The sequence below is a fragment of the Schistocerca piceifrons genome, chromosome X (assembly GCF_021461385.2).
Source record: "Schistocerca piceifrons isolate TAMUIC-IGC-003096 chromosome X, iqSchPice1.1, whole genome shotgun sequence".
Classification (NCBI taxonomy): Eukaryota; Metazoa; Arthropoda; class Insecta; order Orthoptera; family Acrididae; genus Schistocerca; species Schistocerca piceifrons.
Window position 1 is genome coordinate 62,920,455 of NC_060149.1, and position 18,790 is coordinate 62,939,244.

Sequence of the window (18,790 nt, forward strand, 5' to 3'; positions counted from 1 at the left end):
CTCAGTCAACTGGAGTGTGAGATAAAGGTGGCAGTGGAAAACCACAGAAATAAGGATTGGGCAGGCAAGGTAGCCACACTTCACATTAACAATGACACTGCCCGGAGAACTATAAAGCAATTCCTTAGGAAAGAGCAATGGATTCCTCTCCTGCAAGTTGGCAGAGAAGTCTTCTGTGAACCTGATCCCAAGGCTAGCATCTTGGCTGACACATTTGCAGATAGCTTCAAGCCGACACAGTCATATTGTGTGGTACAGATTAGCTCTATTTCTCATGGATGAGGCAGCAGGTAATACCAGAAATGCTATTTCTGAGGAGGAAGTGGGAATCCAACTTTGTAATCTAAACCTGAGGAATGGTGGAGGCTGTGACTTAGTGGAATTTGCTGTGCTTAAGTAGGTGGCATCTGGCACCCTCCATCCCATCACTGAACTTTTCAATCATATCTTAAGGACTGTTGACTACTCTACTACCTGAAAACATACAGAGGTAGTTGCCATTCCTAAACATGGAAATGATGTTAGACTCCTGCAAAACTCGCAACCTATAATACTACTTCTTACCGTTTCAGAAGCCTTTGAGTATCTATATGTTCAAAGGAGCACATTAGTAGCAAGACGTTTATACCACCTGAAAAGTTTTGGTTTCTGGTGGTCACAGTGCACAACAACAACTTCTGCATCTTGTTGATGACATGATGGGAGCCTTGGTGCGTCCAGCGTACTCTGGGGCAGTACTCCTCAACATCTCCAAGGCCTTTGACTGTGTGTGACATGAGGGCTTCCTCTAAAAACTCTTTGTATTGAGGGTACCAATGCCACACGTTAGGCTCATAATGTCGTACCTGCATAATCACATATTCAGTGTCCACTTCAGAAGTGGCATCTTCACAGTGAGGCCTGTGCTAATGGGAATGCAGCAGATGTCTGTCCTTGACCCCCAAATGTACTCTCTGTGTGCTTCAGACATCCCAAATATGGATAGTGTGTCACTGGCATGTTTCACAGATGATACCACACACTATACTTGGTGCCTAAAAGTTGATGTCTTGCATCATTGTTCCCAGGCAGTATGCTATGTGCTAGGTGCCTGGGCCACTAAGTGGCATTTGAAATTCAGTGCTGTGAAAAGCAAGCCCATAACAATTATACGGTGCAGACTGCCATTGGACTTTCAGCCAGTGCGTGTTATGGGAGGCCTTGTCTCATGGTCTTGCCGTGCAAAGTATCTGGGGGTGACCCTGGACAGGCACCTCATCTTAGGGCTGCATGTTGGAGAGGTTAGGAGGAATGCACTTGGCTGTCTACAAGTGGTTTACCCTCTGAGTCAGTACTGCTAGCACACTGCACATTATGTTATATCTAACACTGATCTGACCAGTAATAGAACACATGACCATAGTGTGGGGTAATGCAGCTGGCAGCAATCTCCATCAGCTGTAAGGCCTGTGAGGCAGAACCGTAAGGCTTGCTGTGCACATTCCATGGGATTTCCTGACAAACGAACTGCACAAGATTACTGGTACCCAATGTTGTGAGACTGGTTCAAACTGACTGCTCGACAGTTTTATGAAACATCATAGCAGTTAGGAAATTGGGCTGTAGTGAACTTGGGCAACCAGCAGTACAGGAGGGGACCACACACTGGCCTGACCTGCTTCAGCAGTAAATCAACTGTAAAAGCAAATCTGCATCAAACAGTGCATGTAAACTGCTTCAGAACATATAGGCCAAACACCAAAAGATAGGAAAACAAACATGAAAATTAATTAGGAAAATGAGGAATAGTGATACTACTTAGACTGCACTGTGAAGTGACGTTTATGAATGTTTTATGTCTGTAGTATTTGTGTATTTCAGAATATTTGATGTTTGTATAAATAGTGGTACTCTGTTCAGGAAGTCAGTTCTTTTCTGTTATAACTGCACGTTGGTGTTCGTAATAAACGTGCTTGCAGTGCTAAGTGCTATACTTCATTGATGGCCTTGCTTTCGGATTCAGACTTAGTTCTGTTTCCAACATGATAATATTGGAAGAATGGATGGGTTAACAGGAAGTGTACTAAAGGATTCACAAATACTTACCTTGGCACTGGAAGAAGCATCAGAAGGAGGAGAAATGTAGAAGCAGTGAATGATATGTAACACAAATTATGAATTTGAAATTGAATATTTCTATGTCATGTCAATGCAGTAAGAGGTCTTGGGTTTCTTGCAGTGTCTGTTCATGAATTAGGTAGTTGACACAACAAGAAATACGAGAAGATTTTATTACAAATTATGGAGGTTGTTTGATGTTGTAAGTAAGCAGAAACAAAAAGGTTGGCTCAAGCTAGGAACAAATGGAGAAAAACACAGACTCTTGCAGAGCAATGTACTTTTGCTAGAAAATGTAATAATTACAGTTTTTAATGACTGGCAGCAGGTATACTATTTATAAGCCACATGCATATTAGAGTACTCCCTTGTATTTAGTGTCATTGTCTCAAATGAAAAGCATTTTATTGTCTTCAGAGACTAAGATAATACATATTGTGTTATATATTTGGCACTGGGATCAATAAGATTGTAGTCAGACAGGAAAATATAATTATTCTTATATGAATAGACTTGAAGCATTCTACCCTAAATGAGAGTCAACCCATGTGGTTACAATTGGACAATTTTGCATTTATTATTCAATTTACAGTTGTCACCCCAACAGTATTTCAGAATATGCTGTGTTTGAATTTGTAGTTTTCGTGGAGAAGGGTTTCCCAGTTATAATCACAATAATGCTCTTAACTCTTCTACAAAACTATTGTCTTATTCTCTGTTATTTTCACTTCATTTGAAAATGTTTTACAGGTGGGCCTAAGGAATCTATGAATTATCCAATTATAGGCATGGAGTAAACCCAGTACTGCAATGGCTAATATATAGCTATTTCTGTAACAAGATTTCAGGAGTAGTAATTTTTTTTTTTCCCCTACCTGTGATGACACTTACTTACTAGTACAAAAGTAATAGTGAAAAAACTGTATTTCGTTTGTGTGCCATGATCTGTATCAATGCACTGAAATTGGTTTGTGAAATTAAAATCTGAAATTTTGTTTGGAGAGTTTTAGTTATAACAATTTACCTCAACTTTTATTATTTTTTGCAGCTTCAGAAGTACGACACAACAAGAAACAGAGTAACAAAATTAAGAGTGTGCAGTCAAAAACTCACAGTTATCAGAATCATATTAAACATAGAGTTTCTCATGGAGTAACAACTTCTGCAGAAGATAGATATGGAAGCTCAGCTGCAACATCAACTGCACCTTCACCAACTGTATCTGTAAGAAAGAGGCATACTTACTTGACTGCTGGCGGCCTTTGTGGCAATCATTTGTCCAGATATGTAGTGACAAATGACAGGTCAGTTGGAAGCTTTCAAGAAGCTCTGGTGTATATTGTAAAGGCTATTAGAAATGCACACAGTGAAAGGAGCAAGACTTCCTTTTATTATTAATTAATCTGTAAAAGTCTTGTATTTCAAGTCTTTCAAGATATTAACCTGCAATGTGATGTTCATCATTATTATGTAACACTTTGATGTAATAATGTCAGAGCTTACATATGGAAGGGGTTGCTTCAGAACATCTGCATATTTATGGAAAAAGTGGGGGGGGGAGGCATTGCATGAGCCAACAGCAAAAATCACTGAATAAATAGAGAGTAATGGTGCATCTTGGGGGCTATAATTAGTGAAACCAAAGTAATAGAGAACATCAGTTGTTAAAGATTTACAGATACAAGAAATAAAGCATTACCTATTACTAATTGATTGATAAGAACTGAGATGATAGATCTGTCATATGAAAAAAGAAGAAAATGTATTAGAAAGGACTTTAAAGCTTGTTAGTGTCTTATAGTCAACATAAATGGCCACCTTTGTTGAGTTTAATGAAAGTCACACAAGTCATGTCATTTTTTAGTCAGCCACCTCTCGTGTCATACGAACAAGAAATCTCCCTGGGTACAAAATCTAGATACTCCAAAATGCAAGTAGAATGGCTACAACTTGGTTTATAGTTGATTTATTTATTTCATTTGTAAGGAATTCTTCAAAATCAGTGCTGGGAAAAGAGTGAAACAAATTAAAGTGAAGTAGTGGCTGGTGTTCAACAAGTAAGTGACTAAATAAAATGACAGAACAAAATATTTATGTAATATATGTGTTTATATTGACCAGCCACACAAAAAATAACCTGCTTCAGTTGGTGTGTCAGTGCTTGAATAAGTGGTTTGTGACTTAATACCTACTTTGTAAGTTGTATTACTGAAATAATATTTGATCCCTTGTTATACAATGTGTAATTGTTATTTTAGAGGAAGATAAAAAATAATGTACATAAAATTAGTGGCTTCTTGAAAACAGTGGACTGTTTTCATAATTCCAGGAGATGTGAGTTCTGTGACTTGAGACAAGCAGTGAACTTACTTTCTTCTGTAGAAGACTTTTTAAATATCTGTGCTTATAAGTGATGATAAATGTACAAATGTATGGGGGAAGGGGGGAGGGGAAGGTGGACAAAAATATGGACACACCATAAACGTGACACATTACCATCCTTAATACAATGTAAGAAAACTGGCATTCAAAACAGCTTCTGGGTGTAGGAAAACGGGCATCCTAAACAGCTTCCAGTCATCTCTGAATAGATAAATACAGGGTGTTACAAAAAGGTACAGCCAAACTTTCAGGAAACATTCCTCACACACAAAGAAAGAAAACATGTTATGTGTACATGTGTCTGGAAATGCTTACTTTCCATGTTAGAGCTCATTTTATTACTTCTCTTCAAATCACATTAATCATGGAATGGAAACACACAGCAACAGAACGTACCAGCGTGGCTTCAAACACTTTGTTAGAGTAAATGTTCAAAATGTCCTCCGTTAGCGAGGATACATGCATCCACCCTCCGTCGCATGGAATCCCTGATGCACTGATGCAGCCCTGGAGAATGGTGTATTGTATCACAGCCATCCACAATACGAGCACGATGAGTCTCTACATTTTGTACCGGGGTTGTGTAGACAAGAGCTTTCAAATGCCCCCATAAATGAAAGTCAAGAGGGTTGAGGTCAGGAGAGCGTGGAGGCCATGGAATTGGACCGCCTCTACCAATCCATCAGTGACCGAATCTGTTGTTGAGAAGTGTACGAACACTTCGACTGAAATGTGCAGGAGCTCCATTGTGCATGAACCACATGTTGTATCGTACTTATAAAGACACATGTCCTAGCAGCACAGGTAGAGTATCCCGTATGAAATCATGATAACGTGCTCCATTGAGTGTAAGTGAAAGAACATGGGGCCCAATCAAGACATCACCAACAATGCCTGTCCAAAAGTTCACAGAAAATCTGTGTTGATGACGTGATTGCACAATTGCGTGCGGATTCTCATCAGCCCACACATGTTGATTGTGAAAATTTACAATTTGATCACGTTGGAATGAAGCCTCATCTGTAAAGAGAACATTTGCACTGAAATGCGGATTGACACATTGTTGGCTGAACCATTCGCAGAAGTGTACCCGTGGAGGCCAATCAGCTGCTGATAGTGCCTGCACACGCTGTACATGGTACGGAAACAACTGGTTCTCCCATAGCACTCTCCATACAGTGACGTGGTCAACGTTACCTTGTACAGCAGCAACTTCTCTGACGCTGACATTAGGGTTATCATCAACTGTACGAGGAATTGCCTCGTCCATTGCAGGTGTCCTCGTCGTTCTAGGTCTTCCCCAGTCGCGAGTCATAGGCTGGAATGTTCCGTGCTCCCTAAGACGCCGATCAATTACTTCAAACGTCTTCCTGTCGGGACACCTTCGTTCTGGAAATCTGTCTCGATACAAACGTACCGCGCCACAGCTATTGCCCCGTGCTAATCCTTACATCAAATGGGCATCTGCCAACTCCGCATTTGTAAACATTGCACTGACTGCAAAACCACGTTCGTGATGAACACTAACCTGTTGATGCTACATACTGATGTGCTTGATGCTAGTACTGTAGAGCACTGAGTCGCATGTCAACACAAGCACCGAAGTCAACATTACGTTCCTTCAATTGGGCCAACTGGCAGTGAATCGAGGAAGTACAGTACATACTGACGAAACTAAAATGAGCTCTAACATGGAAATTAAGCATTTCCTGACACTTGTCTACATAACATCTTTTCTTTATTAGTGTGTGAGGAATGTTTCCTGAAAGTTTGGCCGTACCTTTTTGTAACACCCTGTATAGGTCCTGTATGACTTTTAAGGGAATCTCATACCATTCTTCCTGCAAAATAGTGGCAAGTTCAGGTAATGATGTTGAAGGTGGATAATGATCATGCACCCTTCTCTCCACAGTAGACCACAAAGACTCAGTACTGAGATATGGTGATTGTGGTGGCCAGGAGAGATACAACAGTTCATCCTGGTGCTCCAAAAACCAATCTTGGATGATGCAAGGTGTGGAACATGGCATCACCATTGGGTGACAAACATTGTACCATGGGGTGGACTTGCTCAGCCAAAATGGTCACCTAATCCTTGGCAGCAATGCAACATTGCAGAGTAACAATGGAGCCCAAGGAAGATCACGATATAGCTGGATAAATCATATCTGAACCCCCATGACATTTCACTCTTGGCTGCAAGCTGTCTGCATTGTAGTCTTGGCATTTCAGAAGCTGGAAACAGTATGAAACAAGACTCATCTGACAACTAACTTTCTTCCATTGCTCCATAACCCAGGGTTATGGCTTTGGTCCCTTTTATGGGTATTTGCATCACTGATGTATGGTTTTGGAATTCCAGCTTCCCCTGCAATTCCAAGATTATGCACCACCCTTCATGTTGTTTTGGTGCTGACAGGGTTTGTGAGCGCAAAGTTCAGTTCCGTAGTGACTTTGTCAGCTGTTGTCCCCTTACTTTTTGTCACAATTCACATCAATAATCATCTGTCATGATCACTGTACACACATTTTTGTCTGCATTATGACTCAGTGAAAAGAATAGTTTGGAGTAGGCATTAAAATCCATGGAGAAGAAATAAAAACTTTGAGGGTCACCGATGACATTGTAATTCTGTCAGAGACAGCAAAGGACTTGGAAGAGCAGTTGAGCGGAATGGACAGTGTCTTGAAAGGAGGGTATAAGATGAACATCAACAAAAGCAAAACGAGGATAATGGAATGTAGTCGAATTAAGTCGGGTGATGCTGAGGGAATTAGATTAGGAAATGAGACACGTAAAGTAGTAAAGGAGTTTTGCTATTTGGGGTGCAAAATAACTGATGATGGTCAAAGTAGAGAGGATATAAAATGTAGAGTGGCAATGGCAAGGAAAGCGTTTCTGAAGAAGAGAAATTTGTTAACATCGAGTATAGATTTAAGTGTCAGGAAGTCGTTTCTGAAAGTATTTGTATGGAAGTGAAACATGGACAATAAGTAGTTTAGACAAGAAGAGAATAGAAGCTTTTGAAATGTGGTGCTACAGAAGAATGCTGAAGATTAGACGGGTAGATCACATAACTAATGAGGAGGTATTAAATAGAATTGGGGAGAAGAGAAATTTGTGGCACAACTTGACTTGAAGAAGGGATCAGTTGGTAGGACATGTTCTGAGGCATCAAGGGATCACCAATTTAGTACTGGAGGGCAGCGTGGAGGGTAAAAATCATAGAGGGAGACCAAGAGATGAATACACTAAGCAGATTCAGAAGGATGTAGGCTGCAGTAGGGACTGGGAGATGAAGAAGCTTGCACAGGATAGAGTAGCATGGAGAGCTGCATCAAACCAGTCTCAGGACTGAAGACCACAACAACAACAACATGACTCAGTGGATGATGTTTTTCCATTTTCCCTACATGTGGTCTAAATCTTTGATACAGTGCCTCTTGAAACACCAAACATTTCAGCTACCTTGGCTACTGAAGCACCAACAATTTTCTGATGTTTGAATTCTCTTAAGCTGGCCGCTATGGCCAAGTGGTTCTAGGTGCTTCAGTTTAAGTAGTTCTAAGTCTAGGGGACTGATGACCTCAGATTTTAAGCCCCATAGTGCTTAGAGACATTTGATTTGAATTCTCTTATCTCCAACATAATGCACTCTCAACTACACAGAACACTGTTCTGACCATAACTGACACTTGTAACATATTGAGGGCATTGCACAAGTACTGTTCATAAACAAATACAACAGCACCACCTGCAGGCTTGACTTACATTTGCATTTATGTTCAAGCACGCACTTCTGGTGGTGTTTCAATATTTTTGTCCTACCCCTGTATCTACTACATGTAGGAACAAACCAGAGAAAAAGATTTTGCTATAAGAAATAAATTGCATAGACTACAGTTGCTTCATTTTAAATGGTGCGGAAAGAAGTAGTATACAAATTAAATCCACAGTATTTGTTAGTAAGTACATGTGTATGCAGTAGACAACTTAAGATCATTCTTGCCTTGAAAGTCCAGCAGATTATACGAGATAAATTGCAAGTGGTTAAAATAACGGTTTTGTGCATTTGTCATTGGTAGACACTCATAGTATACATTACTAGTGGAAGTATAGATGTGACTTGAGTTTAAACAAAAATGATTAGAATGTTTTAATATACTACAGAAGTAAATATAATGTAATATTAAATATGTCTTTGCTATTTACAAAGTCTGTCACTCTTTAAAATTTTTAATATTTAGGTCAGGGCCAGAAATATACGAGCCTTCTACAACTGAAACTTCAGCATCTTCCATATCTAGTGGAGATTCACCAACGGTTTCTGGGAAAAGAACAAAACATTGTGGAAGTAATAGACATAGAAGTCCATGTGGAAAGACAAAACAGAAATTATGCTGGCCTGTACCATCTCCTTATTCTGATAAAGAACAAACAAAATCCTTATCTCAGATATGGAATTCTGAGGATAAAAACCAAGGTCTGTGCTGTAAACTTAGATCCAGCTATGATTCCAACAACAACAGTAGTGGAGACACAAACATTTCAACATTAGCATGCTACTCTAACCCATGGAAGATTGATAGTTTCAGGTAAATTGTAAGTTAAAAAATTACATGCATGTTGGTACTCTCATAATAATGAAGTGACAAACTCTATAAAATACATTTACGTTGAATGTACCATAAACCACTTCTAAGTCTTTTCTTTCTTCAGCTCTGAAAATCTTCACATACCTGAACACGATCGACGGATCCTGATGTCAATGGCATTCAAGAAAGAAATGGAACGTGCGAGCGATCAATTTGCTCACCAAGCACATTTGCTGTGGGAACGTGATCGAGAAGAAAGAGAGCAGGTAGAGAATTTGTGGTCCACTTTCAAAACTAAGACTTTTTTAAGCTGCGACAAAAGTGTCTTGAGTTCAAGAAACTCATTAAATTTGTACCAGTTTTTGTTTTCATTGTCTGGATCCTAAAGATTATTTTATTATGACTGGCTTCAGTTCTCTTCAAGAAACATCATCACATCTTGTAGCCCACGTTTCATGTAAAGTTAAACTCTACCCACCTCCATAGCTGACATCACTAATGCATACCTGGGGCACACATGGGGGGTGGTGTACAACTCAGAGGTAGTCAGTTTGAACACTGAGGATGGAAGAAATTTATTTGACCAGCAAGGAGAGGAGGCATAAAGTTCCTCATTGTCAATGTTCTGGATTAAATTCCAAACCTCTCCACAGTGTCTTATGGAGTGAGTGCATGTGACACTGCTGGATGTAATTTGATAGGAATACTAAGCTCAGTGGCCCACTTGATACTAATTGAAATGAGTAGGCTGTGTCCTAACCTTGTGGGTCTCCCAGCCAACTTTGCTATGTGATAATCTATCAAAAGTTTTATTAAAGGACAAAAACAAAGTTACTTTACTAGTTAAACTCTACAGTTAAACTACAGTTAAACTGTTATACCTAAAAGTGGCTGCTATGTCTAACATACAGCAGTGACTGTGTGGACATTCGTATGTAGCAGCACAATGATAGTTAATGCTTCTCACATGTTATATTTTAAAGTAACAAGCATACACTCTCAGATAACTCAATATCAGAAAGTATCCTGCCCTGGTAACTATAGTGTCTTAAAATGGTGTTACCACAGTTCAAAATGCTCCTATAGTTGCTGTGTCATAGGGCAGAGTCCACTTACACATGAAGTATCCAACTGAAAATTTATGTTATCATACACACACATCTATACTTCCGAGAAATTGTTTATTGTTTCAATTGGAAGGGAATTGTTAGTACTTTAGTAACTTTTTTTTAATGTATGCCCCACTGTAGTGTCATCTATCCTAATTTTGAGGAATTTAGTGTTTTAGTGGTTACCACTTGGTTTATAGGCATGTTTTCAAATCTGGTATCATCTGACCTTAATGTAAGTGAAAATTTATGTACTGGTGTATTCTGTAACAGTTTGTTACTGTTTAATGAATTTTCCAGTTGGAGTTTGTATTAGAAACTGTGTTTTGGAGTTAATTAACATAGTGATATGAATACAGTATATTGGTGTCATCAGCTAACATTACTGGTAGACCTTTCTGAATGCACTGGGGCAGATCATTGATAAATATAATAAATGGAAGTGGACCAAGTGTGGAGTTTGGCCTCTTGCAGCTAAAGATGTCATGCATTCTGTGTAAAATACACATGTGTAGAGACACTACTACCCACTGGAGCTGAATAAGTATAGCCTTATCATCTCTCTCTCTCTCTCTCTCTCTCTCTCTCTCCCCAGAAGGTTAGTCCACAGTCAAGAAATCAGTTCATAATGTGAATCACTGCTGATGTGCTTCACTGTGAATTAGGCATTCCTTGGACTTTAATTTCACAAACTGACTGTAATGTTCGTCCAAGACTTGGTATTGTGTGAAATCTTGTAAAAGTGGGGAGAAGTGGAACAAAATTCATGAACCCAGTTTGTGTTATTTATTATTATCCTGTTACACTGAAACAGTGAGAGACAATGATGTATCTACTGATGTTTAAAAGATGGCTTCTTTTTTTTACATTTTCATGTATGTAAATAATATAATTAATAAAAAAATATCTTTCTGACTGATTGCAGCTATGTTTAGAGGTGACATATAGGCAAATCTTCACGATTCTTTGGCAATCAACTATCTTTTAAACCATTCAGTCATGCCTTGTAATCCAACTGAAAGATTCAGTTTTCCAGATACTCTCATTTGCTACACCAAAGTTCACAGGAAATGTATTCTGTTTGACTTATGCCCTAACTACATGCTCAGTATGTGTGAGTAAATATAAGATATTGGCTTCTTGCAACTGATAATGTGATACATTGTGTGCAAGTGTGCAAGTGTGGAAAGACGAATCCACCTTCTTCAGTGCAGATGCACAATCTCTAAGTAGCAAGCATGGAGGACACAGAAAGGGACTGTTGAGAGGTGGTGCTAGGTGGGGGTGTGGGTCAGTGGAGAGGTGTACCAAGGTAGTCTATGCAACTGTGATAAATGCCATGTCTGGGTGGTGCAGTGGTTAATGCAACTATCTAGTAAGCAGGTGATCCCAGGTTCGAGTCCCGGTCTAGCACACATTATCACTTATCATTGTTGATTCCACATAATGTCCCAATGCAGCTAATATCAATATTTCCTTTTCTTTCCTTTCCTTTCTCCCTCCGCCCCCTCCCATCTTTAATTTACATATGATGTGTCACAGTTGCGGATTTTGCATTGTGTCTGTTCTTGTGGACATGTCCAAAAGAACAGATGCCTTGAATTCATATAATCGATTTCCTTCAATGGGCAATGAATCCACCTTCTTCAGTGAGGATGCACATTTACATCTGACATCCTGAGGGAATCCTTAAGTAGCAAGTTAGGAGGACATGGGCAGGTACTGCTTGATGTGAGTGTGGGACAGCCAAGTGGCATACCAAGATAGTTGGTGCTGTTACAATAAACACCAAGTCTGTGTGGCGCAGTGGTTAATGCAACTGCCTAGTAAGCAGGAGATCCTGGGTTCGAGTCCTGATCCGGTACACATTTTCACTCATCACCACTGATTCTGCATAACTTCCTGATGGAGCTGACATCAGTAGTCCCTTTCCTTTCCTTTCTCCCCCCTCCACCTTCAATTTACATGTCATATGGAAAGGATAGATTACTACTCACCACATAGAGCAGGAACTGAGTTGTAGGCAGGCACAATGAAAAGAGTGCTAAACATTACAGCTTTCAGATAAAAAAGTTCTCCTTCCAAAATAGAATGTGCACACACACACACACACACAATACACACACACACACACACACACACACACACACACACACACCCATCTACCTCGGTGTGCGTGCACAGCTACTGTCTCTGGCCATTGGTCGGGCCCCAGTAGTCAGGGACATTAGCCACGTGTGTTGAGTTGTGATTGTGTGTGTTTGTGTTTTCTATTTTGAAGGAATGGCTTTTTTGTCTGAGAACCTAAATGTTTAGCAGTTTCTTCATTGTGCCTGTCTGCAGCTCAACACCTCCTCTCTGTGGTGAGTAGCAACCTGTCCTTTTTGTATAGTTATTATTCTATCCTGGACTTTCCATTATTTGATTTTCCAGACATAGTGTCATTTAAGATGAATGTTGTCTATGCAGTCTTAGAAGATAAGCTCTACTGATCATTATTTTCTTTGAAGAGCCAACTCTGTCATTGAAAGAATTGTGTAAAAATGTTGAAAATTGACTGATACCAAAATTGAATGAAGTGAAGATCATGATAATGTTTAACAAGATGTCATTTTGTCTCACCATCACAAACATCTGAGAGAGATTGTTGATCAGAATGTGCACAGGGCCAGAATATATGTTAATGTGGTTGCCACTTCTGTGATATCATACCACTATAGTGTTGGTTGAATTTGCTAATGGGTGTGGGGTAAAATGAATTATGTAATTACTCTACTAAAGTGCTTACTATAGCTTCTTGTACTACAATTTATACTGTAATATATGTTTATTATATCAGAAGCATTTAAATGTGTAATTTTAATATAAAATAGGACAGGCTGCTACTCACCACATAGAAGAGGCAGTCAGGCACCTAGAAAGGTAGACTGTTAGATATTGTAAGGGCAGGGGCAGAGGAGAGAAGCAGATATGGGAAAATGACTATGCAGATGTGCTGGAGGTGGAGGTGGAAAGGGGGGGGGGGTTGCAGAAGGTAGGTATAGGGCTGGAATGGGAGCAGGGAAGGGGATAGAAGTAGCTAGAGGAAAGGATATTACAGATAGAGACCAGGCACATTACGGAATGAAGTAACATGTTGGAGGGAGGGTTACCACCTGTGCAATTCAAGAAAGCTGCTGGTGGTGGGAAGAATCGAGATGGCATCGTCTTTGAAGCAGTCATTGAAGTCAAACACAACATGTTGGATGAGATGCTCAGCAACTAGATGGTTCAGCTGTCATTTGGCCACAGTTTGGCAGTGACCAGTCATGTAGACGGACATCTTGTCAGCGATCATAGTCACATCGAATGGCGTACAGTGGTTTCAGGTAAGTTGGTAGACCACATGGCTGTTTTCACAGGTGGCCTGCCTTTGATAGGGAAAGACACACCTGTGAAAAGAGTGGAGCAGATGGTACCAGGAATATGTATGGGGTAGGTTTTGCATATAGGGGAGCAAGGGGTTGAGAGAGGTGGGGAGGATATTTCTCATTTTAGAGTGTGGTGAGAGGTAGTCAAAACTCTGTTGGAGAACATGATTCAGTTGCTGGGTGGTAACAAGTCATGAGTGGGGTGATGCTTTCCAGACAGTCAGTGGATATGTAGAGTATGGTACATGACTGGTGACGGGGGAAACAAGGCATTAGAGATCTGCTGCTGGACAAGATGAGGAGGGTAATTTTGGACTGTGAAGGCCTCAGCAAGACCCTCAGTATATTTGGAAAGGGACTACTCATCACTGCTGATGCAATGACTGCATGTGGCTACACTTATGGAAGGGATTTCTTGGTGTGGAATGGGTGGCAGTTGTCAAAATGGATATATTGTCGGTGGTTTGTAGGTTACATATGGATGGAGGCATAAGGTGATGCCATGCAGGTGTCCATGGCTGTACCACAGATTTATTTATAGGTGATGCCATAAAAGGAGAAGTAATTTTGGGTGAGGATATCATTGATTGTGGTGATCTGAAAATAGATTGTAGGTTTGGAGTCAGTTGGGCACAGTGAAAGGTAGGATTCAGTGGCAGTAAGGTCAAGGACACCATTCTCTATTCCCATCCTAGCACGCATTCCAGCCTCATGCATGCCTTCTGTACCCCACCTCCCTCAGTGCACCTACATAGTCCTCCCCCTTCTCTGCTTCTCTCCTCTCCCTCCCTCCCCCCTGCCTCCCTCCCTCCATCCAACTCCCACCCCCCCTTCCCTCTACCAATAGCTGTTAATATCTATCTAACAGTCTACTTTCAATGTGCCTGTCTGACACTTGCCTCCTCTATGTAGTGAGTAGCAATCTATCCTATTTCATATTGCTGTTATTTAATCCCAGATTTTCCAATGAATGTGTAATATATTTTTCATTATAGCATTACCGAACTTCTGGGCTAAAAGTCAATATTTACACTGTCCAGTCACATTAATATGGCCACCTGTCAAAAGCCCGGACAACCACCTTTTGCAGTCCGAGCCACTGCGAGACATGCAGGAAGAGAATCAGTGACATTCTGAAAGGTACCAACAGGGATATGGAGCCATGTCAACTCCAGTGCCACGGACAGCTGTGCTAGGTTCCTTGGTCGAGGATTCGTGGCACGAACAGCCCAGTTGATGGGGTCCCACAGATTCTCGATTGAGTTCGGTGGCCAGGGGAGTACGTTAAACTCATCCAGGTGCTCTTTGTCCCACACATATGCACTAGAGGCTGTGCAACACATTGCATTGTCCTGCTGGTAGATGCCATTGTGCTGAGGAAAAACAAACAACATGTAGAGGTATACATAGTCCCTAAAGATATATGCAAACTCATGTTGATCCATTGTGTCTCCCAGAATGACAAGATCACCCAGGGAATTCCATGAAAACATTCCCCAGACCATAACGTACCCTCGATTGTTGCAGAGTGTCTGCTTCCAAACATTTCATGCTGTACATGTCAACATCCATCTGTTTGGTGGAGCATAAAATGTGTTTCATCTGAAAAGGCTACCTGTTGCCGCTCAGTGGATGTCCAGTTGCGTTATTGGCATGCAAATTCCAACCTTCATTACTGACGAACAGCAGTCAGCATGAGTGCATGAACCAGACACCTTATGTGGAGGGCGGTACGCAGCAATATTCACTGAATAGTCATTGAGGAGACAATGCTGGTAGCTCCTCGATTCATCTGCGTCGTCACTTGCTCAACAGTTGCACTTCTATTTGCCCATTGTCTCTGCAGCCACTATTCGCTCCTGTCATCTGTGACCTATGGTGCACCACAGTGCTGGTTTGGATAGTGCCATTTTGCAATGCACAGTATACTTTAACCACAGTGGCAGGTGAACAGTTTACAAACTGAGCTGTTTCAGAAATATGTACACCCTTGGTCCAAAAGCCAATGATCATGCCCTTTTAGAAATCACTCTGTTTCCACATTATGACCACTACTGCACTGTTTTCCACATCTGCATCCCTGCCATTGGCCATCCCATCTGTGAGTGGTTTTTGCAAGTTGATGTTGAACATAAGCAGTAGTCACATTAATATGATTGGACATGTGTAATAGCTTATCAGATATAATCAGATAAAGTTATCTGCCCTGTTGATGCTCTATGATAGCTATCTATGATACATCCAGGAGCTCTTTAGGCAGCCCTGACTGGGGTCCCATATTGTGGTGATGGATATGGTGCCAATGACGCTACAGGAGGATGACATTGGGACAAAGTAATTCATCAGTTCTTCAGCAGTGAAGAAGTTGTAGGTGAACATTGTACAGGTTTCATCACATTTAGTTCTTACACTTACGCCAGTATTTTTATGTTTAACTCACTCAAGATCATCACTTACTGTGCAGCACTGAACACAACACTAAGCATCTCATTAAGTTATGCTTTCTGTCATAGTTACTCAAAACTATAAATAGAATACTCTAACTTTATAGAGCTCCATGTCTATGACAGTGTGGTGCAAATTACAGGTAAGAGAAATATTCTGTGCCATGATCACCTACCTATGGTAGCTGAACACAGTTTTCTTTGTGGTTGCCCTACCCCTGCACTCATACATATCACTTTATCTTGTGTTTATATGATGTGGGTGTTTATAAGACCTGTACTCTGCTGCAAAATGAACAATGGTGTGGCAGTGGCTAATAAACTTTTTGCTAAGGTACTCTCTAACTTTGAGGAAGTTTGAGTCCTGAAGTTTGTATTCCATTTACCACAATTTTTCACTCCTTCTTTCCTTATTTTGTTTGGTGTGAATGTTCTTATATTTTCTAAATTAGATGTTCACAACCAGTGTGATACTTCAAGATATCTGAGATAGCTACCGTGTGATTCTTCAAAATCCCAGAAGAGCCTCTACTGGAGTCACACTCGAGAACTCCAGTCACCCTGATGAGCACCCCGTATCATATTCACCAAAAGGTCACCCTGTACTATTCATAAGAAAGTTGTAAAGCCAGTGATGAAGATAAAGGTATCACCATGACAGGCCTCTATAGCATTCAGGCCGATTTATATTCTGAGTAACATGCATGTGTATTGCTTTGTGTGTCACTTTTATGTGTGCTGTGGCAAATGCACGTTTTTGTCTAGATGTATACCTAATAATCTGTCAATGTAGCTTCATCTCTTTCTCCTCCCCCCCACCCCCCCACCCTACCCCCAGGTTGAATTTTATGTTCTGTACACCTTGCGACGGGATTTGCAGAAGACACCACATAATCTGGCCTCCATTGTAGCTCTGGAGTCTGCAGCTACAACTTGTAGATCATCTGCATGGATTTCCACTTGTACTAGAAGAGGCTTCAACACAGTGTTACAAAATACATGCCCACATGTCAACAGCAGAGGGTGTACATTGGCAGTCTTCTTAATTACCATATAATTCTGAAGTCTGCCTGATAAACATATCAATTACAAACTTCCTGGCAGATTAGAACTGTGTGCTGGGCCGAGACTTGAACTTGGGATATTTGCCTATTGCTGGCACGTGCTCTATCAGCTGAGCTACCCAAGCACAACTCAGAACCTGTCCTCACAGCAGCTTTACTTCCTCCAGTACCTCATCTCGTACCTTCCCAACTTCCCAACATTCTGGATACCAGTTACAGTTATTCAAGACCCATTGGTGTGATCTTCAGGTGTATCTTCACCAAATGAGTTACATTGTTCTGGTGTATACTTTACATTTTATTTTTTACTTGTTTTGCATATGTTCCAAAGACATGTACAGTGAAAAGCTCACAATGAATGTGTGATCTTGTAGTCCCACTGGACATATTCATGAATCAATCAATATAATTAAGTATACTTCCAGTGAGAACACCAGGCTAGAGTCAAGTAATACATCTGCCAGCACCAGGTCATGTGGGTAAACAAAATACGCAGATTAATGACTGCAATGAACTGTCTTGGCCTTACTTGTCTCAGCCTGCTGATGTGTACTATAAACCTATAATTAAGTGATCAGCATCATAAATCCAATAGCTTAAAAGTCATTAACTGAAACGATTTCAGATATCAAGATTTGTGCCTGACAAGAAAATGCAAAGGGGAATTCAATGTGTAGAAATAAAATCCATACTTAAAGTCCAGATAAAGTGTGCAAAAGGTTGTATAGTGTGTTATCAGAAACCTCTTAGCATAATGATGTAAATAACACAATGTTGTGTGAAAGTCATAATAAAAGATGCAAAAATTAATATAGGATATATTAACAGAAAAAACAGAAAACTTTTCAACGTGACAAAGCAAATAAAAGATGACTTCTGGTAAAATATATTTAAAGAAACAGTAATTGTTTTATTAAAAGTCACATGCTGTATCAACTGAGCTACACAAGCACAACTTTTTTGTGCAAACTAAAACATAGTATGTGTAAAAATTTATTACAGTCATTATCTTTTGTTCACAAAACAATGGTTTACAGTGTGGCTTATATGAAGAACCAGTAATCACTCCAATAGCATTTTTTTTTTCCCCAGTATTAAGATGTCATGCTTATAACTAGAGTTTCCCCATAAAATAATACCATATGTCAGTATGCTTTGGAAGAAAGAAAAATGGAATGTCCTAAGATACTTTTTGGGTACACAATCCATAAGACACCTTAACATACAAATTACTCTTGAAAGCTTACCACTAATATATTGTACATGTTGACTCCAAGATAACTTATCATCTAAATATGCCACCAAAAATGTAACATAACTAGGATCATCTGACAGAAACTTGCCTTTCAGACTAAAAACCATGTGCTGTGTTTTATTGTCATTCAATAAAAAGTCATTTGCTTTAAACCAGTTGGAAGCTTGGTGCATTGTCTTTGCAACACAACTTTGAAGGCTACTGAGGTCATTACTACAATGAAGAAAGATTGTATCATCTGCATATAGAACTGTACTAGACTTTATAAATGATCGTAGACCATTGATCATTATTAGGAACAAGAAAAGGCCCAATACAGATCATTGTTCTATTTTTGACATTTCCTTGCCAACACAGACAATTTGTCTATGGTTCTGTAGATGCAATTTTACACTGAATAGCCAAAGAAACTGGTACACCTGCCTAATAACAT

At 40.1% G+C, this 18,790-nt stretch overlaps 1 protein-coding gene across 5 annotated transcripts in view; it reads left to right on the forward strand.

Moving 5' to 3' along the window:
* Positions 1-18,790, forward strand: part of LOC124723040 (coiled-coil domain-containing protein 177) — a 291,118-nt gene that overhangs the window by 203,967 nt on the left and 68,361 nt on the right. For all 5 annotated transcript variants that reach the window (XM_047248217.1, XM_047248218.1, XM_047248215.1 and 2 more), the window contains 3 exons: positions 3,146-3,401; positions 8,728-9,075; positions 9,200-9,341. In XM_047248217.1, the coding sequence (XP_047104173.1) occupies positions 3,146-3,401; positions 8,728-9,075; positions 9,200-9,341 (746 nt within the window). The remainder of the gene's footprint in view (positions 1-3,145; positions 3,402-8,727; positions 9,076-9,199; positions 9,342-18,790) is intronic.